Source organism: Neovison vison, chromosome 4 (genome assembly GCF_020171115.1).
Source record: "Neovison vison isolate M4711 chromosome 4, ASM_NN_V1, whole genome shotgun sequence".
Taxonomy (NCBI): domain Eukaryota; kingdom Metazoa; phylum Chordata; class Mammalia; order Carnivora; family Mustelidae; genus Neogale; species Neogale vison.
Window position 1 is genome coordinate 149,094,475 of NC_058094.1, and position 26,946 is coordinate 149,121,420.

At 35.6% G+C, this 26,946-nt stretch overlaps 1 protein-coding gene across 1 annotated transcript in view; it reads right to left on the reverse strand.

Moving 5' to 3' along the window:
• Positions 1-26,946, reverse strand: part of SEMA3C (semaphorin 3C) — a 174,732-nt gene that overhangs the window by 15,132 nt on the left and 132,654 nt on the right. Inside the window, exons 13-15 of the mRNA XM_044245906.1 lie at positions 9,972-10,060; positions 5,915-5,956; positions 2,539-2,696 (exon numbers count right to left, since the gene is read on the reverse strand). Coding sequence (XP_044101841.1) covers positions 2,539-2,696; positions 5,915-5,956; positions 9,972-10,060 — 289 coding nt within the window. The remainder of the gene's footprint in view (positions 1-2,538; positions 2,697-5,914; positions 5,957-9,971; positions 10,061-26,946) is intronic.

A 26,946-nucleotide genomic window follows, 5' to 3' on the forward strand; every position in this document is an offset into this window, starting at 1 on the left:
TAATCAATGTCTTATAGTTCAGTTTAGGGGTCTTTTACCTCCTTGGTTAAATTATCCCTAGGTATTTTATTCTTTTGATGCAATTGTAAATGGGATTGTTTTCTTAAATTCTCTTTCTGATAGCTCATTAGTCATGTATAGGTTTTTGTTTGTTGATTTTGTACCCTGTAACCTTACTGAATTTTTTTTTCTGTGATACCTGATTTCATACCAGGCATGACATCGCAACATTAAAAATTGCAAGACAATTTCAGCTCTTTATTGATTTCAAGGACATGATCAAGATCAAATTTGTGGCATTAGGATGACAATGTGGAACCTACCTTTACATATGCATCTGAGAAAGGATTACTGAGGTTGTAATTAGAAGGAGAATAAGAGAAAAAATGAGTCAACTCATATTTTAGCAGAAACTAAAATGTAAACAAAAATCTAAATGTCTAAAATGTAAACAAAAATCTCAAATATGCAATGATAGTTTATATATAGTATGAAATTTTACTTGAGAAATGTTCTTTGTTTGTTAAATGAAAATGCTTGTTTGCCAAACCCTACGTCTGGAAGTTTTGCAGGGAAAGAGTACCAATCTCCAATTCCTCTACATTACAGGAGAGGCTGATAAGCCTAAAGGAACATGATAAGATTCACTTTGTGATCCTCATAGCACTTTCTTTCTTAGAAAGTGTGAGGCTTCATCTTCCTTTAGCTTTAAATCTGTTTAATAGATAGAAGATTGCATTCCAGGTATTAGATATGCCAATTTTTATAACTCTTTCTCAAGAAAAATATATTACCTTAGAAACAGTTATGGTAATAATTTTTAAATATCACTGCTATTGTAATTGGGAGTATAAAACAAATATGATTAAAATTTACCAGCAATGACTACAAAAATAATTTATTTGAGATTACATTTGGAATTTGCTTTCCTTATACTTTGTCCAAGTTCAGATCTCCAGTCTAGTGCAAACAGAAAATCTCAGGATAATGAGGTCTAAAAATTCTATGTAGAAATCAAGAGGCTAGAAACTTCCTGCCTAAATCTCAAAACGACACAGAAGAACACAGGTCTTTAAACACAGATACTAAGGACTACTGGTTTAAAGAATAGGAGTTCTCTTCACGTTCCATGTCTTTAAAAACAAAAGCCTTTCAAATTATCCAGATCAGGCCACACCTGTGTATTCCAAATTCATATTTCTAACTGTCTACTCAACCTCTCCATTTGAATATCTCATAGATACTTTTAGCATCATCTTTCCTTCCACATACCTGCTTCTCCCCTGGTCTTCTGTTTCTCAGGAAATTACATCTGCATATGCTCAGTTCTGAGAACTTGGTTCATTCTTGAGTCTTCTATTTCTCTACCTGAGCTCTACCCCAAATCAGACCTTGTGCAATTTCCACGTCTATCATTCCTGTGTGAGAATTCCTTATATCTCACTCTGAAGGTACAGTGCCCTAACTGCCTTGCAACTTCTATCTCCTCTCCTCCCATCCCTTGCCTACCCCAGGGCTGCAATCCCAGCCAAACCCAACCAGATGAGCTTTTCAAACCAAATGTTAAAAAAAAAAAAAATCATTCATGTGCTCAAAGGCCCTCAGTAGTTTTCCATTTCACTCTATAAAAGCCTTCAGTGACTTACTAAATCCTATGTCATATGCCATTCTGAGCTCATTTTCCTTCTACCCTTCCTTTTTCTCATTCCATGATAGTCCCATTAGTCGTGGTGCTATTTCTTGAACGATCTTGACAAACTACAGCTTTAAGGATTTCTGGTCCTTCTGTCTCTCTGGAATGCTATTCCCCCAGATAATGACTTGGTGTCATTCCTCATCACACTCAGGTCCTTGTTCAAATATCACCCCCTTAATCACCCTGACTGACCCATAGCTCTGATCTTGGCTGACCCTAAATTCTGCATATTCTTTGTTCTATAATCAGTGTCACTACTGGTGTCACAACTTGGGTACTAGTTGGTTCTAAGTTTCTCATCTAAGCCTTTGCTAGGATAATGGCATTCAGTCTCAGACTGTCTTTTTCTCTCAATCTGACCAGCACTTCCCATTCTCAGAGGTAAGAGCATGTCACCAAGGTGCTGAAAGCAATTCAGTGTACCCATTTTGGAACAATGTCCTGAACTAGGACAAACATCTGATCATTGGAGAATTAAATGGCACAGGGAAACCCTAAGAAGGTGGGATTTAATGATATACAGAAGCATACAAAAAATTAGGTAATGTGGAAAACATTAAATACTGCTTAAAAAATTTGCTGGGTCATAGGGGGAAATTGTGTTGCTGGAGGAGCTTTAAGAGGAGAAATAAATGTCTCCAAAGTACTGTATTCTGACATATCTGTGAGAATTTCAAGTTAAAACTATAGCCATTTACTTCATTCAATAACTATATATGATGCTAAACATAGCTACTACTTCTAGTGCTATTTTAAAAGAATACAGCAATAGCATTTTTTCTAATGATGTGGAGTATCTGGCAACAACAGTTTTGTCTTTCAGCTGAATGTTTGGTACTCACCGCTTCCCAGTTGGGTAGAACCTAGAGCATGAATGGCCATCCCAGGCACAGTAAGGGTCCCTTGCCAGGCAGCAGTCAGCACAGGCTGTACCATAGATGTGGCAGCGATGCAGAGACACTTGGGAAATCCCTTCATTGGAGCTCACATACAGTTGTTGCTATTGGAGGAATGATTATGATTTAATTCAGATGTGGACGTTAAAAGAGGACTTTTAGCAGGAATGCATTATGTCTATACACCCTGAGATTCATTTTAAAATAGACTAAAAACAAGAAGCAAAGCACAGAGTGTATAAGCCAAAATAAATAGAATTTTCTTATGTTAATATGCCTATAATATTACCACTTTCCTGTTAAAAGAAAAAGGAAAAAAAATAATAAAAAGAACTCAGGGCCCTGTGTAGAATGGTCATATATTTGAAACACTGGAATTTATTGTTCTCTCAAATTTGTGCTAATATGTTATAGATTTAAATTATGATGCTTGCTTTATTTTTTGAATGCACAAGGCAGTTTTCTTTTTCTTCAAATCTGGCAACCCATCACCTTGTAAATTTGAAAACGTCAAGTCTTAAATAAAGGGCATTTTTAAGTTTAGGGGGAAAAGTACACTGTATTAGATAAAATTAAAAACTTTTTTTTTTTTGCATGCCTTTGAAAGTGGCATATTACTTATTGGAGCAACTTTTAAATTACTTAGAAGAATATCAGTATTTATATTTAGTCATGTCTTACACTTGCTGTGTGATCCAGTGATCTTCAGCATCCCAAGTCATAAATAAGGATTTCCCTCTCCTTCATTTACAGGATGACAAAAACTTCTTAGGATACTGCTCCAGTTCTTTCTGTGCATATATTGGTTCTCAGGAGTTGAAAAGGGTAAGTTTCTAACTGATGCTTATTTTCTAAAGAAGTGATATTGTATGATTCAAATTAGCAGAGAATCTCTAAGCTGGAACTCAAATATATCCACATGTGCAACACACACAAAGACATCTATACATATTCACCTACATGCAATTTAAAATTTAAATCAGTAGGAGCACCATTGGTCTGGTTCTGGAGGCAGACTTCTAGGATTCAAATCCCAGCTCAACCACAACCATGCTATGCAACTTTTCTGAATCTCAGGTCGTTCTTGGGTAAAACTGGGATGATACAGTACTTATCCTATAGAGTTATGTTAAGAACTAAATGTAAGGGCTAACTCCACATGAAATACTTAGAATAGTTTCTGACTCCTAAGAGCTCAATGAATAATGAATGAATAATGTAGTAGAGAAATTACCAGTTAACAAACTATCAACTTATACATTGTCAATTCTAATTAATCATTTGAATCACACCTCAGTCTATTGTCTAATAAAAAATCATTTTACTCAGATTAATTAATTTTGCAGAAATTGGGCTGAAAATGATTGATCCCCAGTTGAGACAAACTGTATGAAAACAACGGTGTATTTTGACAATAACCATTTCTCTAAGAACATTTCAAATAAGTGTTTATTGAGTACATTAATAAATAATATAATGAAAGCATCAGCTATGCTAAATTAAGGAAACGGCTTTATTTAAGGAAAGAATACAAGTAGTTTCATTCTAGAAATTATCTTTTTTAAAAAATTAATCCAACTATTTTCTGCTGTACGGAATGCAAGAATAAATTAGAGAATAAAGAAGCATAAAATAGAAAATAAAATAATTTGAAGACTAGGGAAGGCACTAAATTCATAGTGCTTAAATGTACATAAAATACCGTTGGCAATTTGTACTTCTTTCTCACTGAAAAAATAATGAAGTATGCAGACGTGCAAATGAGTTTCCCAAAACTGAAATAATTATCCTGCCCTAAATCTAATGACTGAAAGAAACATTTTTAATTATTTACAATATAAGATGTTGAAGACAGATTTAATACTCATTTTTTCCCATGTGTGTATGTGTACTGCATATTGAAATTCAATGGAATGGATTGTGAACTATGAGTCTACCAGCTGAATTACAGCCTGGATAGTAACGTGTGTCACTGTAACTGTGTACTGGGCTACTGGGCCACACAAATGGCTCTGTGTTCATTTTGAATTTTGCTCCGATACTTTCTCTTTGCATTAAACTGCTGTAAACAAGGGGCTTCCCTACTGACTTCAAAGACAATTCTGACTTGGGATCAGCTCCCTGGGACACTGGAGAAAGTGACGAATGGCTTCTTGTTATTTGGGAAAATGTTTCTTATGCACCATGCAAACATTTTTACAGATGAGATCTTTAGCTCTATGGTACCCTATTTATTTTTCTTCATAAAATTGAGTCAAGTGAAAAGAGTACAGGACTGACTGTGGAATATTCCTTCATCTGTAACAGACCAAATAAGGTAAAGAACACTAACTTTATGTCATCAGTTGTGCTAATACTTAAAACCTTTATTCCATATTCCAAGAAAAATAAGTCTCAGGCTCTTGAAACAGCAGTTATGAAGGACCTGCTTTATTTTAGGCAATTTATATAAATTAACTCTTTTGTGAGAAAAGCATTACCATATAGAGGCAGAAACTTAGGTCAGTGAAGTTTAACAACTTATTCATAATTTATGGATAAGTTGGGATTCAAATGCACGTCCATTGTGCTCTGAAGCCTACTCCATTTCTGGCAATATGAACTTTGGAACTTTCTTCCAGAGAGAACGCCTTGGGGCTGGAGAGGTGTATATGTTGCATAGGCAGAGACTGGGATAGGGCTTTTCCTTTTTTTCTGATCATTGTGTATTTGCATGTGCAGGCATGAATTAGAAGATGAAACATTTCTGATAATCATAGCCAAACATTTCTTCCCTCAAACCCAAATCCTTATATGGTTTAGATCTGAGAATTCAGATTTTTTAAATGACACATATAAACTCTAAAAAATAGCATTTCTTTAGCAATAAGTATAAAAGAATGCATTACACATTTCAAACAAGTGATAGCAGCAGGAACTCGGAAGAGGACTGATTACTCATTCCAAGCCCCTGAGAATGTTTGTGACACCAGCCCAAACATTATACCAAAGTCTTCATTCAAAAGATTATTTTTATTTTGGTTGGCTTCACACACTGTAATATTTGAGAATACAGGATATATAGGATATACAAAATGTTGGGATATCTTGCAGTATATATTTATATGTTCTGCTCTCCTGGGCTTTTATACAAAATAGACCTATTTTGTCTTTCATTCATAGCCTGTCAACTATGCATCAAAATTAAAGGTGATTTTGTGGTTATTGTAAATAATAATTATTTTTCTAATACTAATATTAATTTTTCTAAAATTATAAAATATATTTTTCTCAACAGTAAAATTTTTAATACGTAAAGAAAATAAAAAAGGAGTTGTTTTACCTTCTTGGATGAGATTTTCATTGTTGTTATAGGAGCACGATTCTGAAAAATTGAAAAAAAATTGTTAGCTGTTCAAATAATCCTTTAAAAAGATTTGCATTAAAGATATTCTCATGTCTGTTAAAATTCAAGACATCATCATTTCTCTACACATGCACATATACTCAAAGTTTAGCCCTAGTTGTCTCTAACGTACATTTCCTCTGTTGTGCTAACAAATATCTGATTAAATATATATGATATATTTTACAAATATATGATTAAATTTTAAAAAGTAGCAATTATAACACATCATCAATATAATCTTTAGAAATACAAAATCTAAGAAATTTGGAAGAATTAAAAAATTATATCTTGGAATACTGAATACAATGAATAAAACTTAGGTTTGGATGGGGGTAGATAAGATGCTGTGGAATGGCAGCTCATGTTCTTCCCCCACAACTCAAGTGTCTGCATAAGAAACTACCATGTAGCTGCCAAATGTTGCTTTGGAAAGACACATTAGCCTGAATCATACTATTTAATTCTCCTGTTGCAAACAAAGAGATACTGTTAGAAAAAATAAAAATAAAAATCTTACAACTTTGAAAAAAAAAAAAGGAAAAAAGAAATAGTTAGAAAAGGTTCTCTTTTGATAAATGCGAATTAATGAAAGCACCTAAGGATTTTCTGAAATAGTAATCCTTTTAAAAAATTTTTTTTACTAAATCATTTTATTTTATTTATTTGACAGACTGAGATCACAAGTAGGCAGAGAGGGAGGCTCCCAGCTGAGCAAAGAGCCCGATACGGGGCTCAATCCCAGGATCCTGAGATCATGACCTGAGCCGAAGGCAGAGGCTTAGCCCACTGAGCCACCCAGGCGCCCCAGTAATCATTTTTGAAAGTGACTCTATTCATAGAGTTTACTTCTTAAACATTATGAGTTCCTTTTAAAAACCAGACTCATGATAACCTGATAATCATCTGTGAAGTTTTATTTGAAAAATGCAAGTGAGAGCAAGCTCTCAAAATTAACGGTACCTACAATTATTTCACGTTCTGGAAGTGTGTGTTCTTACACACGTTTAAAAGAAAAAAATGGCGATATTATTAGATTAGCTCAATCTAAACACTCAATTGTGTTTTGATCACAGCTTAGAAATACACATATGCATACAAAAAAGGTATTGCAATTTATATCCATCCAGGCAACTACTACTAGCTGTACCACCAATTCAAGTTAAGTTTGAGGAAGCTGGATGTATTTTCCGGAAATATTCTGAATAGAGGATTAAAAGAGATTATGGTTCTGCACTCTATAAAAACAAAGAGTCTGTTTTTTTAAGGTTACATTGAGTTTGAGTTTTCTGCAGTGTATCAGTGTGACACTTCGCTTAGGAATTTGTTTCCATTCAAATGCATTATTTCCTCACGTGCTAATCACAGTATATCATACACACCCAGTTATTTTTACCTCACCTCAGAAAATATGACACAAACACTGTTGAAGACAGTAAGTAAGTGTATTTGGTAACTGTGTCTCTCAATTTAGCTATATCAGTCACTGGCACACACGTCCACAAGAAAGTTCAAATTTTTTAGTCTCTCTCTCTTGGGCTGATGGCCCCCACATGCATTTTGACAGACTCTGTTTTTCCACTGAGAGTTTATTCTTCATAATGATAACACTAGCACAACTCATATAACACACCATAAGTAGTTAGCACATGACCAGAATGACTCCCATTTCTTTAAGAGCTTTCCATAACTTACATGCTTGGGTTTGTGTCAAACTCACTTAATGTTTTCTGATTATCAAAAAATTATATTTCAGAATTAAAAATGAAGGTCTGCCAATGGCATTTTTTGCTCTCTTCAAGCAAATTCCAGAATAAGGTACTTTATGTTATTTTGGCTAGCCAAGTTGTCTGTATTGAACTGAATGAGGGAAAAAATATTTTATATATAATGTACTTTTGGTTAATCTAAGGAAACAATCAATTCCTTTATAAAGCAAGGCATAGAAAAAAAAAAACACTTGAATGTACCTAGTTAACATTTTGTAAGCACAATATTAACACACTAATCACAAAAAACCTTATGCCAAAATTTTATAATTTAAAATTATAAATTCAACAAGATACTGGAAATTTTTCCAGAGTTCCTCAGATTTCATTTGGTTACTTTTAAAAAATATTTCTTTACATTTAAAATGAATTAGCATAATCTAAACAAGGCATCTTGATCACTTATATGCTTATAAATTCAATAATTTTGGTGAATATGGGAACCTGTATTAATAAGTCAATATATCCTGAGTTCACTCAACTAAGCAAAGCAACTGACTAAACCAGCAACAGTCTGCTCCTGGGAGGCCTGAAGTGCTAATTTTACTCAGTTAAAGGCTGACTCTGGTCTTTGGATGTCCATGGACCGTTTGTTTGTTTTGGTTTGTTGTTGTTTATCATGTTACATCATAAACTTAAATCTTTAATCCAGCTAGACTTGGAGGGGATTAAGGAAAATATGAACCCACAGGACTGCAATGAGATCACAGAAATTACAGGATATTTTGAGCAGATGTGGGTGAAGGGGTGCTCACCTAAGCTACAGAAAGAATAGCCTAGTAGTTAAGATAAAACAGGAGTCAGATTTATTAGATTTGTCCACAGTCGGCAATGGTGATCTTCTTGCTGGTCTTGCCATTCTTGGACCCAAAGCTCTTCCACAATATTCCTGCCCTCCCTCACCTTGCCAAAGACCACAAGCTTGCCATCCAACCACTCAGTCTTGGCAGTGCTCATGAAAACTGGAAACCGTTTGTGTTGGGTCCAGCATTTGCCATAGACAAGGTGCCAGGACCCATGGGCTTCAGATGAAATTCTCATCATCAGCTTTCTCTCCATTCATCGACTTGCAGCCAGTGCCACGATGGCCCGTGAAATCATTACCCTGGCCCTGAAATCTTGGAAAAATCCTGTAAAGCAGGGATTTTTATTACTAAATCTTTTCTCCCTAGTGCTAAGAGCATGAAAGTTCTCTGTTGTCTTTGGAATTTTGCAAACAGCTTGAAGGAGACAAACCCCAGGGCTCACTGTCCAAGGTAATGTCAAAGACCCAAGGGTGTTGACCAAGGGCGGGCCATGCTGGCGGCTCTGGGGTGGCGGCATCTGTGCGTGGGCCATTTCTTCTTGATTGATTTAGTTGGAAATAGTAGTCTGCAATAGGATTGATTCCATGCCAAAGTATCTTTGCAATCCTAACAGCTTCTCTGACTGTGTTTTATCCATCTTTCCAAATGTTTATCAGAGAAATCACCTGAACTACAATGGCTTACATCTTAAGAAGAGAAGGGACACCACAGATCTGCTCTCCCAAGTCACAGATCCAGAAAGAATATGCACTCTGCCCAGAGCAGGTGATGCCTTACAGGACTGAACTTCCCACTGTGTGCCTTTTTGTTGATGTCGTGTATTGTTTTTCTTTCTTCTTCTTTTCGTTAAGCCGAAATTTAAGAACAAAGAGAGTAATAATGAAATCTCAAGTTCAGCAGAACATGAAGCTTTGAGCGGTAAAGAGACAACATTTGTTTTATGTAACTTGAATGTCATTTGAGTTGAAAGCCATAAAATAAGAGGAAACAAAGCAGTTTTCTTAAAATTCCTGGATAAAAAAAAATATGAGAAAGTTTATCTAACAATCAATAATGTAAGGCACTTGGATTTCAGTGGCTTGTGAAGCAAATGATAAAAGCCCTTTGCTGGCAAATCTTTTCGACCTTGACCACAACAACTCATTTATAAAAATAATGATGACCAAAATTCTTTGAGTTGTGATAATAGTTGAAAAAGCAAATCTTTTAATGTTAAGATAACTTGAAATGCAAAAAAAAAAACCTTCAGAAAAATATTTGTTCTATATTTCTCAGTTTATCTGGTGTTTCCTATACTCAAAAACTTATGATATTTATTTGATCCTTTATCAAATATTTTTTTTCCACCCAAGTGGCCCTAAGATGAAAGAATTCCATCCATCATGTATGTACTGAGATTAACAGAAGAGATGGTCAAACCTTAAAGACTTCCAGCTCCTCCAGAATGAGCTCACCCCTGGCAGAGCTGTTAGAGGGAAGAACCACCACCTTCTGCACAGTGCCTCGATCTAAACCAAAGGAAAACAAAGCAAAACAATGAGATGCGGGAAAGAAAGACATTTAAACGTAAGACCACTAACTTAGCATTTAGAATATTATTTATGTAATTACTGAGTCATCAAAAAGAGGCTGTATATATTGAGTCATCCAAACAAATCTCATTTATGTAAATGGATATTGAAATTAACTCAAAATGAACCAATATGGACATCTGATATTCTGTACATATTTGGTATAGTCATAGCTATGAGAAAGAAGAGAATGCTCAAATGCCTTATTAAATCAAAAGTTCTATTTCTGAACCAAGTGTGTGTATTTTTCAAATATTAACATATAATTTTAAGTTTGGCCTTTAAGAATATTACTTAAATCTCTTATATGACTTTATAAACTTTATAAAGTGACACTCCCATGTTTTGTTAACCTTGACACATAATGATTTATCTGAGAAAAAAGATTATTACAAATGAGTTATTATGATAATTTATGAACAATAGTCCCAGAAATTTACATTTAATCTGTAGTTGTGAGATATTTCAGACACAGTAAAAATGTTTTACTCACAATTCAAAATAATTTTCAGAGCAGAAACGTAACTGTGGTCTCTTATCAGATGTGGACAGCTATTCATAGAATAATTCTACTATTTTTACACATACACAAATTCAGATGTTTTTTGGATATTCTTAAAAATCAGGGGAAAATATGAAACTAGATGGTTCAAATAAACTTAAGCAAATAAAAAATTTATTCATAGTTCCAATGAGATTGCCAAAAATAGACATGCCCAATAAATGTAATACATGCAGAAAATGTTACTTATGTCAATATTTTTAGTTAAGATAGTTTCATACATCACATATAATTTTCTACTTCTAAGCATAAAATTTTGCCACACTACCAATCACATACATTTTAGGTTTAAAGGAAACTAATTGAGATTCAGCGATGAGGGGTTAAAGCAAATTTGTAAATTATTTGATAATGTAAGAATATATTTCCTCACCAAAATGCTTCTATTATAATAATTAATGAGCTCTAGCTTAAGTATCAAGTCATTATTTTTAACTATGAGTGTGTAACTATGGGTATATAATTTAGAAAGATGAATTATCATCAACAGATATTGGAACATTTTTAAATTCTGTTGAGAAATGTCAATAAGAGTTCATTTGAGGGGCGCCTGGGTGTCTCAGTCAGTTAAGCAATGGACTCTTGATTTCCACTCAGGTCATGATCTCGGGGTCCTGAGATGAAGCCCCAATCAGCTCTCCACCATGGACATGGAACCTGCTTGCAATTCTCCCCCCACTCCCAGAAAGAGTTCACTTGAACTAAGTCTTACAAGGCTAAATTTATAACTAGGAGCCATTTTGTGATCAACACCATAATTTCCAAATCCCATATCTGAAACGGGCCTGTATTCCACAAGCAGAACTATCTCTGACATAAAAGATCCCATTTGAGAGGACCCTGGGTGGTTCAGTCAGTTAAGCAACAGACGCTTGATTTCTGCTCAGGTCATGATCTCGCGGTCCTGAGATGGAGCCCCACTCAGGTTCTATGCTGGTCATGGAGACTTCTTAGGATTCTCTCATCCTTATCCTTTCCCCTGCCCCTATCCCCTACCCATCTCAATTGCTCTAAAAAAAGAAAAAAAAAATCCTATTTCACATTTACATTTTCTATCTTACCAGCCTAATTGAAATATTCAAAATAATTACTTATTTTTTTTTTTAAAGTAACCTCTATACCCAACGTGGGGCTCAAACTCACAACCGCAAGATCAAGAGTCAGATGCTCTTCTAAATGAGCCAGTCAGGTGTCCCTCAAAATAATTCTTAATATAAAAAATAAACTCTACTTTATAGTGTTACCAGCTAAAAAATTAAAACCCACTAAATAATAAAATGTACAGAAGAACAAGATAAAGGGATTTTGCCAGAACAACCCCTGAATCCTGTAAGGATACAAATTACGTGTGCCTGATCTTAGAAGTTTCAAACTATATTCTGTAATTTAAAATTCATTTCTTATGCCATATTCAAAGATAAATAAAAGTCTCAAAGCCTTGAAAGCTCTAGGTATAATTAAAATGCTTTGAAATTTCTCTGTTTTACTGATCAGCATCCTTAGAATCAGCCCTGGTAACAATTTGTATTATTTTTCTTGGAAGATAAGTAATGCATGTATAAGTTTGAAGGGAAAACACATTTGGGGATCTTGTGCAGAGACATGTCATGATTAAAATGGATGAATGTGGCTGCAGGTGTCTCCCAGTTTCTATTAACAATTCATCACCAAGAACCTTGGAAACTTCTGAAGGAATAAAACATACCAAATAAAAAGCTTTCAATGAAAGCTTTGAAATTATAGTAGCTAGGGCAGGATTTGTGTAGTATTGTGTATGTGTGTGTGAGTGCATGCATGTATGTGTGTGTGTGTGTGTGTGTGTGTAGGAGAGAGAGTGTGTGTAAAGAATGAGGGTGTAAAAACCATCCTTATTTTAGGTCATAAACATTATACTCCTTTTTCTTTTTTTTAAGAGGTCACAACAGAGTTTTATGGTCCCCTGCTGCAGTTTGTAAGGATCACTGTCATTCTCTGTGACAGCAGTGACCCTCTTTCTTAAGCAAAGACTGAGCAGAAACTGTATATAACCATAGTCCCAAATAAAACTTCAAGAAAGGGAATCTTGACTACAGGGATTCCCAAAGATAAAAACTATCAGCTTTGAGAAAAATTAAGTATTCTGAAATGAGATAACTGGCTCCTGTTTTTAATCTAAGGTTTCAACTTAACTATGTGAGCAATATTTTACACAAATCATTATTTCTTTTGAAAGAAGCCACAACAAACACACTTTATGCATGCCATTTATAAAATATTACCCCAAATGCAGCTATAAAAATGGGCTAATAAAAAGATAATGAAATATTTGCTTTTGACTCATTTGCAATAAAAGCAAAAACACCACTTTTATATATTGCTTGTCTTCCTATTCGAGTTATTTTTTGTTTTGCTGGTAATGAGTAGATTCCCTTTTTTTTTATAACCCTTAAATTTAAAAATATATTCTTACACCAAGTAGAATGTCAATTTATCTGAAACTCTTGCAAAAATATAAGTAACTTTAAGTATTGGTAACATTTCTAGTTGAAAATCAAGTTTAAATAAAATCATAGAAATGCAAGATCTCCAGAGAGAAACACATAATTATTGAATGCCTACTATGTGCCTCATTCTATCATAAAAATGTATTATTTAATTCTGATTTTCAAGAAAATAGATATCCATTTTAATCCCTTTACTTTTCCATGTGTAGGCATGGACTGGTGCTTTATGAGCTAGTATTTCTGCAGAATTCTTTATTATGCTGGTTCAATTTTCATCAGTGCATTACAAATGAATATATTTGCTCTTTTTAGAATTCCACATATTAAAGTTTTTACATGAATAAATTAGAATAGTCATTCAAATGTGTGGCTTCAAATATGAATATAATAGTTTTAAATCTTTGTGGAACTGTTAGTCATCAGTTTTAACAATGGTTAATTTAGGTTTTATGAGACCTTGAATTTATATAATTTCGGAAGCCTTTTTTAGGGAAAATAATTCATAAATACAAAAACAGAGTCGTGTCTTCCCCAAACAATTGCAAATGAGGAACTCTCAATTTTGTGCTAAGTCCACCTCTAATAATTAGACTAGTTTCCTGAAAAAAAAAAAAAGAAAAGAAAACTGTTTATAAAACTGGACAACACATTCTTTACATTGAAGAATCTCTATTGAACAAATCTCATCTATAATATCACTACAATTTTATTGTCCAAGATCATCTTTCACAAGTCAGCAAAAGGTTGAAAAAGGTCTTCTTCAGTTAAATCTACCTCTCTGTTGCTTTTATTGATTGGCCTTTCTTCTATAGCTATGAAGAATATACTCATTCTTCTTTTTACATCTGTCTATATTTATCTTTATAATCTCTTCCTCTGGTCTAAGCATCAGCACTCTCTTCAAGTGTATTTATTAAAATTCAAAACCAAACCCTTTTGCCTGCCCAGCTCTGGACACTGCACTGTTTGGCATGATCCAATTTAAAATGTGAACAGAATTGTAGATGGTTATGCTGTTATTTTACCAAATGACAGACCTCACTGAAACTGGACTATTTAAAAGGCACAGCAATAGTTCTAGGTAGTTGACCTCGTTCATGTCAGAATGGCTAAAATCAAAAACACAAGAAACAAGTGTTGGCAAGCACATGGAAAAAAACAAACCCTCGTGCGGTTGGCGGGAATGCAAACTGATGCAGTCACTGTGGAAAATAGTAGGGAGGTTTCCCAAAAAGTTAAAAATAAAACCACCCTATGATCCAGCAATCACACCACTGGGCATTTATCCAAAAAATACAAAAACACTAATTCAAAGAGATAGATGCACCCCTGTGTTTATTACAGCATTGTTTATAATAGCCCAATTATGGAAGCAGCCCAAGTGTCCATCCACTGATGAGTGGATAAAGATGAGGTGGTGTGTATATACAATGGAATATTATTCAACCATAAAAGGGAATGAAATCTTGCCATGTGCGACCACATAGATGGAGCTAGAGAGTATAACTCTAAGCAAAACAAGTCAGTCAAAGACAAGTACTGCATGATTTCACTCATATGGGGAATTTAAGAAACAAAACAAATGAGCAAAGGGGGAAAAAAAGAGAGAGACAAACCAAAAAAACAAACTCTTCATTATAGAGAACAAACTGATGGCTACCAGAGGGGAGATGGGTACAGGGATGGTTGAAAGAAGGGATGGGAATTTAAGAACATACTTATCATCATGAGCACCACTATGAGTAATGCACAGAATCACTGAATACTATACTATATTGTACATCTGGGACTAATATAACCCTGTATGTTAGCTATACTGGAGTTAAAATTAAAAGCTTACTGAAAAAATATAGTTCTAGTAATAGATCAACAACTTAGGTGATTGGTCAGGATCTCTAGTCCTTGGGGCCAGAGAAACAAATATCCTAACTCTAGTGTACACCATTTACAAGGCTCTACTCTGGATGTCTTTATATTTCTGCTTTTGTTATAAACTGCCTGATTCCCACAAACTCCAGTTCAGAGTCTTAAGACATAGGTTTAATCTGGCCCAATCCAATCATGACTAAGGCACAGCATAAACTAGTACTTGGAGACCAGTCAGTCACCAGTCTGTAAGTGTCAGCTCAATCGGTTGACAGAGCCAATATACAGTTTGACGCAGCTCCCTAAGCAGGCCCATGCTAATAGAATAGTTATTCTCAAAATGCAGTCATGGTGGACATGTATAGCTTCATTTTCAAGACATACAGATCCTTCAATTCCGCAGATAGAAAATACTTCTGAGGTATCCCTGGGTTGTATCATTCACTACTAAGTAATTAAGTTGACTTGCATTGTCTCCCACCCATCTTCACTCACTGATTCAACAAGGAATTACTGAGTGCCTTCAGTGTGTCAGGCACTGTATCTGGTATGGATGCAAAAATAAATAGGCACAGCCTTCAAAAGAGTTGACAGTCTAAAATTTAGGTTTTTTGAGTAGTGTTTTCCCATTAAAATGTTAGTCATTGAAAGATACACATTCCGGAATGTCCATAAAACTCCCAATTACTTATGTCTACATAAAGCAATCTCTGTACCTTTTAGTTTTGAAGATGATAGTGTAGTTATCAAATGTCTTCTTTCTGACGGTAGTGAGACTGGCATTCCTTGAACGTACTCAAAACATAAATCCTTTTTATTGTTTTGTAGAATTTGGGGTATTGCACTTATCTCCTTGGGATAAGCTCAATTCCTACAATGTATTTACAGTGAAGCAGAGTATCCTTCTTTCTCCCCCAAGCCTCAGTTTGCTTGAGTGTAAATATACATAATAATTACCCTATTGTAATGGATATCTGTTCCTAAGGCTTACCCAGAATCACACCCCCTTCTTTGGGTCATAACACCCTGAGACAATATGCACTTAAGGAATGATGTGTGTCTCTCTTTTCCAGCTCCAGGGAGATGCCATGACTTAGGCCTGTCCAATAAGTGTATCCCTTTGCCCTGGTGATTCATGCAGGAATGGGCCCAGAAACAAGTCAGGACTCAGGCTTCCCTGGGGATTAGGTATTTGGGAGTCTCTTTTTTTCTGAGATCAAGGTGATTAAAGACTTGTAAATCTGGAGGTGCAAATCTGGAGATGCAGGACCGTCCTTCCTACCACATGCAGAGACTCCCTTTGAGAATAAATAATACAGAGGAAAGCAGAGCTGAAAGACAGTGAGATAAATTCCTGACAACATCATTTTTGCACAAATTCAGCTATGTCTGAGGCTGCCTCCTGCATTTCCCAGTTGAACATACACACAGAACGTTATATTTATAAAACTAGATTAAGAAGGGTGGTCCTCACTTTCAGTAGAAAGAGTTCTGACAAATAAAAACTAAATGAATAATATGTGGAATTTGCTTAGCATAATGTCTGGTACATAGTATACCTTCAATAAATACAAGTTTGATTTTTTTTTTTATTTATAACTTAACCACCTACAAAAATTTTGACATTATTGGAATCATCTTTTTTCTGAACTCCAATTTTCTCATCTACAAGATATAGAAAATAGTCATATCTTGAGTATATTGAAGCACTGTGACATGAACCAAGCAGGACAAGTCTTATTAGTAATTTGCATGATATAAACCTATATGCAAAGATAACACAGTTGACTCACCAACCCACATTAGTCACTTTTATTTTCTTTTGTTTCATTGAATCTTTAAAGAAAATTCCCCAGAAAGCTTCTTTCCTGCCTTTTATATTTTAGACCACCTAGGCTTTTTTTTTTCTAATTCAAGGAATCATAGCAATACTATCCTTAAACCTTTCCACTGTCTCCAGACAAAAGAATGATTTGAATTTATAGCAAGTAAATGTTGGCTGCCTCAAACAGGTGATCAAACATAGCTCATCACCCACCAGTTCATTGGAATAGTCATTTGTGTTATCTATCAGCTGAGTCTCACTTAAACTACAATCCTTAGGGTGTTTCACTGGAAGTTGCTGTACCAAACTGTCTGCTTCACTGGTCACCTGAAGACTTGGGGGAACACTGCCTCCTTAATCAGTTCTCCTGTCAGAGCCCTTCCCACACTGTAAAGATTTTCTAGTCAGGGTTGGCTTTGTGGTGTTAAGACCTGTGTAATCACACAAGTTCCTGTAGTCAGAGGTCCATGCTTGGTTTCATGTTCTGTGGTTACCTCCTGGAAGTTCATAATAACTTTAAGCATTTTCAGTTTGTACCAGACTCTGCAAATTACATAGTCAACCTGATTCTAGGTTTTGGTGATTAATGGCAATTTTTACCATCTAAGGAGCAGTCTTATTCAATTTTGTCAAGACAAACATACAAATCACAAAGTCATATACTCAACACATTCTTCTTTCTCCTCTGTCTTCACGTCAACCTAAGCAGCACTAAGTATGACTTCCATGGCAAATTATTGCAGGAAAATCAGTAGTAGTATTTATTCATAAAATTAGTATTATAAAAGATAAAATCAGTATATTTATTAAATGACAATTCTTCCTTCATCTTGATTTTCTGAGCCAATTTATTAAAGTAAAGAAACATAATTAAAATGAAAAAAAAAAAAAAAACCCAAAACTAAAAACCCCTGCAATAACTCCGCATGACAAATGAAAGCTTTATAGATAAACAAGGGACGGATGGCTGGACATCCTACATGATAAGTTTCTAAAAGTAGATCTTACCAGTTGGCTGCCTTGTTTCATGTTAGTTAAAATATGTATTCAAAATAGATTTCTTCCTGTTAGTTTATCAAACTGCACATATGAGCTACATTCTCTTAAAAGTATTTTTTTTAGAAATTTGAGAACAAAACTGAATCATAAATTTATAATCTTTATTAATAGTTTACCAAATGTACCTTTAAAAGGCAGCAATTCTATTTATGAATGTTCTCCTTTTAACAACAACAACAACAACAACAAAAGAAACTTTTCTAAAGTAGGTCACCACAGTTTCTCACATTATGCAGAACTTTTCACACTAAATAGATAATTTAAGTGCCCTGATGTTGACAACCTTTGGTGGCACCCCTTAGGGCAGTTAGAGCCCCATTTGTCCATCAAAGTCATCTCAATGTCTCTATTTGAGGGGAGACCCTTAGGAAGGCAGTATCAACAAGTGCTATCTATTCAGGATCTCCTGAAGTGTGTTGGTGTTAAAAAGTTTGTAGGGTCAAGTCAATTTGGATAGTACTAGGTTTACCTAGGTTAAAGAGGTTTCTTTGCTATTTGCTGAAGAAACTTTTAGAGTTGTTGAAATACTTTTCTGCTTTGTGAAGAAAATATAGAATTCAGCGACTTTCACATTTATTTCCTGATACCATTAATTTCATTTCACTTCCAAGGACCTACCATCCATGTCCATTTAGAGACCGTGTTCTATTGAACAAATAGTTTCTCAAAATGTGTTATTCAAACTTTCTCACTCAAAACCACCTAGGGAGTTTCCTAGAAAATTTGGGTGTTGGTTCCCATGTCAGATCACAAACTTAAAATTCTTAGAAGGGTCAATTTTAAACAAACTTTACAGAAGAAATATGTATCTCCTCACACGTTTGAGTATTGCTGAAGATGAACAATACAATTCTTCATAAACTGTACTGTGTCTTAGTAGTAGTCTGTATTTGTCAAAGAATAAACTACAAAATTAGTTTTTTTGTATGTCTATTAATTTAAAATTTTTCTTTCTGCTTAAGTTTAGCTAAAATAATATATTTTCTACTAGTATATAAAACCAGTGACTTATTTGGAATGTACTAAAATACTCTGGGAGATTCTCCAAGCAAAACTGTAATAAAAAGTTTTAGAAATTTTGAAAATTATATAATTATATATGTAAATATATATATATGATTTGTTTATAAGCAGTGTATTTACGAAAAAGTACTTATTTTTAAAGCATATATATATATGAAATTATAAAAATACTCACTTAATCTGCAAATCTTAAAATAATGGCAAAACCTAGAGTTGGCATGGATATAAACAAACTGCTGCTTTCAAACACTTGGTGGAAAACGCATTCCAAAACATCTTTCTGGAGGGCAATATGGCAGTTGGCCATGATGAGGTAGCTAATACCTGAACAGTCTTCCTGCAGTAAACAACTATAAAACTGACAACCTACATGAGGTAATTCTTTCTAGGTATGGGATAATAGCACATGACTAAAAGAAGAAAAACTCACAAGATAATCTACATGATCACCCCAACTTTCAATTGTTTGGGAACAATTTCCCAAAAGAGATGTAAAAACTCCAAGTAGCGCATGGTGGTCTCACTGAGATGAGGAGACAGATGTGAGAATCTGGGGCAACAGAAGCAAACTAATTCTGTGGCACATGGCATCAGAAGAGAGAAAGCTGTGCAGAAAAGGGGTTCCAGAAGAAGTCCAGGTGGAACTCTCCTGTGAGTCTGCTGCTGATTCCTGGGATATTTATTTGCAGAGCAGGACCACCCAGGGCTTAACCAATTGCAGTTGCTAAAGGGAGGATGGGATAGATAAATGATAGTTTCAGCAGTTCTAGGGAAGAGCAATCCTAGGTGAAGTGGGAGTTCTGGCTCAACCAGAGTACACACATCTCGTTCACACGTTGTTAAAACTTCTAGCATACAGCTGACATGAAAAGCCTGAGCCTGTAAGAGTTAGCGCCACATTTTAGACTAAGAATTAACTTTAGGGCTGTCCTAACAAAACTTGTAAACAAGACCAGATAAGACATGAGGGGTTTGGAGTTTGAGTCCTGCCAAATTAGAGTGACTTACCTTGAACAGAAGATTTTTAACAAAGAGTAAGACAAGTCTGAACATATTATACATGATTGGCCAATAACTGACTGTCTGCTATAACAAGAATGAACACTCTTCAGGGGAAGATAACAGAACCTAAAGCCAAGATATTATCTGTAATATCCAGTATTCAACAACAACAAAAATTATTATACATGGAGAGAAAGAGATTATGAGAAAATGTGTGGCTAATAATCAAGAAGAAAAGGGAGTTCACATGATCCAGATGTTAAACTTAGCAAATGACAACTTTAAAGTAGCTATTGTAGCTACATAAATATGTTGAAAATATTGAAGAGAAATTCAGAAATGAAAGGAACACATGGTCTTAATGAATTAATAGATAGAAAAACTCAGCAAAGAAATAAAAATTATATAAAACTAAATGGACAGTTGACAACTATAGTATAATAACTAAAATAAAATTTCATCTTGAAAGACTTAGTAGATGACTAGGGTTGAAAGAAGAGAGTCCATGACTTGAAGCCAGATCAACAGAAATTACCCACTTGCAAAAAATACTGAGGAAAGTGAATAGAATCTTTCAGGCATGTGTGATATTATCAAATAGGCTAATATATGTGCAAGTAGAGCTCTGAAAGGAGAACAGGGAGAGATTGGAGAAGAAACATACGAGAAGAAATAACGGCTGAAAAATTTCCAAATTTGATGAAAAATATATTGCACATCTAGGAATGCAGTAAGACCCAAGCTCAAGAGAGACAAAAAAAGCCACCTCAGGCACATTATAGTTAAACTGTTGACAACAAAAGCTATAGAAAACAAACTTAGGGGGGAAAAAAAAAACACACCAGAAAATAGACATGTCATGAGAACAAGGGCTATCATTACTGATGACATTTTATTAGAAATAATGGAGGCCAGAAGATAATGGGATGACACTTAATTGCCGAAAGGAAAAAACAAACAAACAAACAAACAATAAAATGGAGTTAACCAAGCATTCCAAAGCCAGTGAAAATATTCTTTAAAAATGAAGATGAAATCAGCCATTCTTTAGATAAATAAATTCTGGGAAAAGTTATCTCCTACAGATCTCCTGCATTTGAAGAAATGCTGAAGACCGTATTTTAGTCTAAATGGAAATAATGCAAAATGGAAACTCAGGTTTATAGGAAGAACAAAGAGAACCAGAGATGACCCTCTTTCTTGCTGTCCTGATTGAGGTGCAAATATCTTTTCGAATGTTAACAGGACAATAGTTCATAGAAGAACAAAACTGATTCCTGCTCCCTGCTAAGGAGAATAGAGCCCAAGACTCCAAAGAAAGAAGCTAGAGCCCTAGTCAGACCTCATCTAAAGCCACCCTACCACTGTTTTTCAGCTCTGTGAACCAATAAATCTCTACTAACAAGCAAACAATATTTCTTAGACTCTTAAGGGCCAGTAAAATAAATGCCCCTCTCTCCCTCAAAAAGCCAAGCACAGCCATTTGTGATATCTTAAGGAGTGAAAAGATAATCAGTATTTATAGCATGATTCCTCTATATCAGCATGAGATTGTAAGGACCTGTTTAGCCGGAGGCTTCCATCAAGGTTAAAACAATAACGCTGTTTAACCCTTAAACTATCCCTGCTCCCCTTCTTCCAGGGGACTTACTTAAAAACAAGTCCTGGAAACCAGCCCCAGGTAACAAAGCCCAGATACAAGGGTGGGTCAGGCCAGGTGGAGACATCTGATCAGTGGGGGGTTGCATACTGTCTCCCTAGCTACCAAGGAGTATGGGCCCCGCCCTTTGAGAGCCTTTTGGGCGCCAATTCTAACCAAGGTGATAGGCTGGGTCAAAGGTCTACTATAGGGTAAATTGTAATTCAGTTGGTTACCTAGCATCACTGTGCAGCTTTCTCTGTGTGTTAAAATTTCTTTGGCCACCTGTGCGTGACCAGGCCCAACCGCATGGCCTTTGCCCTTAAAAGCTAGTCTGTCAAACAGAGAAGGGTCGCCCTCTCTGTAAGAGGCATGGTCCTGGCTGGTCAGTTTGTTTCTTGATGCTTGGCATGAAATAAAGCTTTGCTTGACCTTCACTTTCTATCAGTCTCGCTCCTTTAATCATGGACCCATTTTTGGGGGGCATAACAGAAATTACACTCTATTTTTAATGGAGGCCCATTATCTTTTTTCTGCAAGTCTAATTTTTTTTTTTTTCTGCAAGTCTAATTTTTAAAAAAATTTTGTTTTGTTTTGTTTTTGTGTTTTAAGTTCCTTTGGTGGTAAAATCTGTCCTGATTTGAACTAATTTGGTCCCAAAACCTGACCTGCACTTACTTAAGGCTACTTACGGTTTTTTATTTATTATACTTGGTTTGAAGATTTCTGTCTCACTGCAGAAATAGCACTAGGTATTTCACTGGGTGTGGTCCAAGGTTCTGCAAGCCACTTTACCTAATATATAGGCACAAATTACCTTTTTCTATTCAAATACTTTCAAAGGCTGAAATACATTTGGTTTCAAATAGGGAATATAAACCAAGATGGCTTTTCTTACTTTTTTCTTTTTTTGTACATCTCTTTCTTGATTAAAAAAATAAGCATAGGTAAGTTGAGCAGTTAAAAAATAATTTCAGAGATATAATTAGGTAAAGCTGTAGACTGAAATTATGTTCCAGTTGTTACTAAAATGATAAAGGAGAATGTAAATATTCCAAAGCAGACCTAAATAGAGCTGCTCTAGTAATTCAGGACACTGCTCCTGAGATCACCTATAGCAGTTACATTAGAAGGGATACGACCAGTTCACACTGTTCACCCACAGGCTGAACACTGTGTAACTGAGCTCTCGGAGGGTTCTCTTTTTGCAATGAGCTCACAGGAGTGGGTAAGCCTTACTGGTAACAGCCCCCTTAATGGTAGTTCCTGCCTCACTATTGAAAAAGAACATACACCGGCTTCCACCAAGCTGCTTAGTGTCCTCTCTTTCCACTGTATCCATTCTGGTTTTACACTTGTAACTGGGATCAATTTGAGCAAACCTACCTGTTGTAATCCTTTTTATTTCTCTATAAAATGTGGATATACCTTATATACTTGACAAGGCTGTTCAAGATCAAAGGAGAGAGCCCATGTGAACTTTCCCTGTAAACTACAGAGAATGTAACTAATTTTACTCTCCATGGTCTGAAATTATCTTTCTTTATTCCCACTCTTTGTTTCATGTTATTTACTTTTCTCATATATCAGTGTTTTCACTCTTATCTATAATTTTGAGACAAAAGAAATGCCTCCTACGTGACCAGCAGATTTACCTACCACTTGGAGTTAGGGTTTTTTCTCGCTCTGCTTTTTCTAATGTAGCATACTCAAAGGTAATACTGAAATAATTATATGCCTGTTTCCTTCCACAAGGATATTAAGTCTATGAGAGGAGAGGCATTTTTGTATTTTGTTCATTGCTTATGTCTAATGAATAGGATAGCATCAGGATTCATAATAGGAATTCAAGGATATTTATGTGTGTACATACATATTTGTATATTTGTATTCAAGACATACATGATTGGTTTCAATAAATATATATCTACTATGTAGATACAAGTACCTGCTGAATATTTACTGACTTCTAGGCAGTAACTTCAGGGTTTTACATATATCATCTCATTCAATCTTTGAAATATGTTCAGAAAAGTAGATACGATTATGACTATGGTTTAGAGATGCTATATAATTTGCTTGAGGTCATTACAAGGACAAGAGATAGAGGACAGGATTTAAACCTACATCCTTTGAAATCAAAGCCTGTTCCCTAATTCTTAGTCTAGAATCATCCAAGTGACCTGGGACACAAAGGCAGACAGAAATGGAGATAAAAATTAAATTAAATGTCCTTATAACCTGCAGCCCTTTGACAAATACTTGAGATTGTAAAGTTCCTCCGGGAACCCCCCACGGGTTTTTAAGTTTAATGCTTTGCTTGAGGGAAAACAACTTTAGCCTGACAATAGCAAGACCTCCTTGATCCCACGAATCTTCTTTAGCATATGAAAGTCCTTTAGGAACTTCCCTTAGTTTTACTTCCTCCAGCCCTAAAGTATAGAATCAGCGGCCCCTCCCAATCCGGAGGCAGTGCTCCTTCTACTCACAGGTTCTGTCCCTGTGTTTTAATAAAACCACATTTTTGCATGGAAGATGTCTCAAGAATTCTTCCTTGGCCAGCGGCGGCAGACCCCAACAACACTACTCAAAACAACAAGAAAAAAACCCAACCAACCAATCAAACAAAAACACGTCAGAAGGATAACTTATTATACTTGTTGTAACAAGTTGTTCTGTGTTTAACAAGGTTTCAGAAAAATCCCAACCAAAATTAGATTTGATCATTATGAGGAAAATCTCTGGAGATTCTCATTTGCCATATCATGCTGCCGTATGTGGAGGATATACAGTTTCATGGGTACATGTGTGCTCACATCCATTACTGCTGGTTCAAGGGCCAGAATTACACATTTAGGTAGTTGATTGAAAAGTAGTGTTCTGGGGCAAAGCTGAAAGAGAAATCTTAATGCCAACAATTTTATGAAATTAGCAGTTCTGTAAGAAGTACTAAATCACCAGTTTTTGCTTGGTTGAGGTTTACCAAAAAACCAGAAAGCAGAAAAAGTTACCATTTTTAAAAAATTTGACTTACTTATTCCACTAAGGTGTGTGATCTCATGAAAAATACTTGATATAGCCAATGTATCAAAATATGTTTAATAAGTTTACAATATAATATGCTTGCTTGTTCTGATTCTAGAAGCTAATATTCTTTGTGAGGGTTAGAAAAAAAAATTGTCCTTTAGTATTAGACCATATGATAACCCAACAACATCTGCTATTATTATAGTTTCCTAGTGATACAACTAAAGAATACTGAAGTAGGGTCTCAGAAATCACTAAAATTAACATTTGAGGATGTTGTCAACTGCTAAAACATACACATCACATTTTAGTATCTCTATTGCATTATATCACGAGTAATTTATTTACATTTAACTTAAAGCAAATAGACTTACTTTAAACAATGCAGGTGTGCCTTATGTACACCTAAATTTCCAACTAAATTTCCAAAGATGCAAAATGGGGACTAACTCTTTCTATTTAACCCTTCAACATCTGGGGAAAGAATTACTCATCCAAAAGTAATAAAATTTATAGTCATTAATTAACCTACTTTCCTGCACCATTTTGACTGGAAGATAGGCCGTTTCGTATTCACTGTCAAAGTTTAAACTGCTTATGGATGCTCTGTGGCCTGGAGCACAAACCTAAATTTCTGGGTGCTCAGGTACAGAGAGGAGCTTTCTCCTCTTCATTGGGTCATCTCTCAAGCTACTGTTTACTTGCCCTGCTAACCTCTCCCTACTTCCTCCTGTCCACATTTCATTCTTTTCAACTGGAATGGCCATTCCCCTCTCAAACCTTGCTAGTATGAAAGGAGATAGGGTAATGCGGAAAGGAGTGGATGCTTGGGTCCCTCAGACACAGCCCAGTTGCACCTCTGATGCTCTCCACTACAGCTTCTTCCCTGACGGCTGCTCTCTTTGTTCCAGGCGGCCATTATGCTACTTCCTCCTTTTTGGTTAACTCTCATGATCACTCCTTCTCCATTTCCTTGGTAAACTCTCTTTATTTTCCTAAGTTTAAATGAGCTCCCCAGAGTTAAATTCTTATCTGAATAGGCTCCTAGCAGGGCCTCAGGAATTGTCATGGATTCAGCTAACACCTATATTGCTGTGACTACCGTATCTACATCTCTAGCACAGCCCTCTCTGCTGAAGTATATTTCCAACAACACTCTCTGACTGATTCTTCTGATGGTCCACCAAATCTTTAACTCAGCGTGGGACAGACTTGGGTTTGAATTTAATTACTGTTTCCAATGGCATCACAACCCTAGGAAAGCCATTTAACCTCTCAAAGCTTCGGTTAACGTAACTATAAAATGAGGGTACAGATTCTAACTCATAGGGTCATTGTGAGATTTTGATAAGGTAATGTATTTTCAGTGATGAACTCAGTCTCTGATGGAGAACAGGTCACAGAAAAGTGTAGGTGTGCCGTTCAAAAAGGAATTCATTACTTTCCAAATCTGGTTGGTGATTCCATACTCCCTTGACCAGTGAATAGTACATCTTCCCATCTATTTGCCAAGTTACAATAAACACTCTATTATAGTCTATAACACACTCAAACACAGTTGAGTGGTGGGAAAGGTGGAAACCTTTCCCAAATCAGTTACCATAAAGTCCTTACCTCTTCCAAAATATCTCTTAAATCCAGTAATCCCTCTCAACCTTCAACTTCTAACACCTGTCTTAATTTATACTCTCATCCTCTCTTGCCTATAATAAGAAGTCTCCTAACTGGTTTCCTTTTCTCTGTCTGAATGCATGCTCCACATGCTTGCCAAAGTGATTTATTTACTATGTTTACAGGCAGCAGCTGACCCACTCTTAGGTGCCCCTACTGATCATGTCTTTGTATATCCTCTCCCCTTGAGTGTAGGTGGAATGTGTGACTGACTTCCAACCAAGGGAAAAATGCTAAATTGATAGCATGTCAATCCCATGACTATGCCACATTATATGAAACCCCATTTTAGCAGACTGAAGGGAAAGACTGCTAATTTCGAAGGAGCAAACAACTAGGATTTGAATGACCAACAGAGATCCACATGGGAAAGAACAGCTATGGCCTCATTTCTGCATCAAAACTAAAGAATTTAATTTTTTCCAAAAATCATGTGTTTGGAAGAGACGTTGGAACTCCAGAAAGCAATGAAGCCTGGCTTACATCTTGCAGACTTGTGAAACCCTGAGCAGAGACTCCAGCTAAGAAACTGAAATAACAAGTGTGTATAGTTTTAGGCCACTAATCTTTTGGTAATTTGCTAAGCAGCATCAGAAAACTATCTCAAATGTGCATCAGGCAGCCACTTCCTTCCTGGACTCTACAGATCCTTACATTACAGATCTT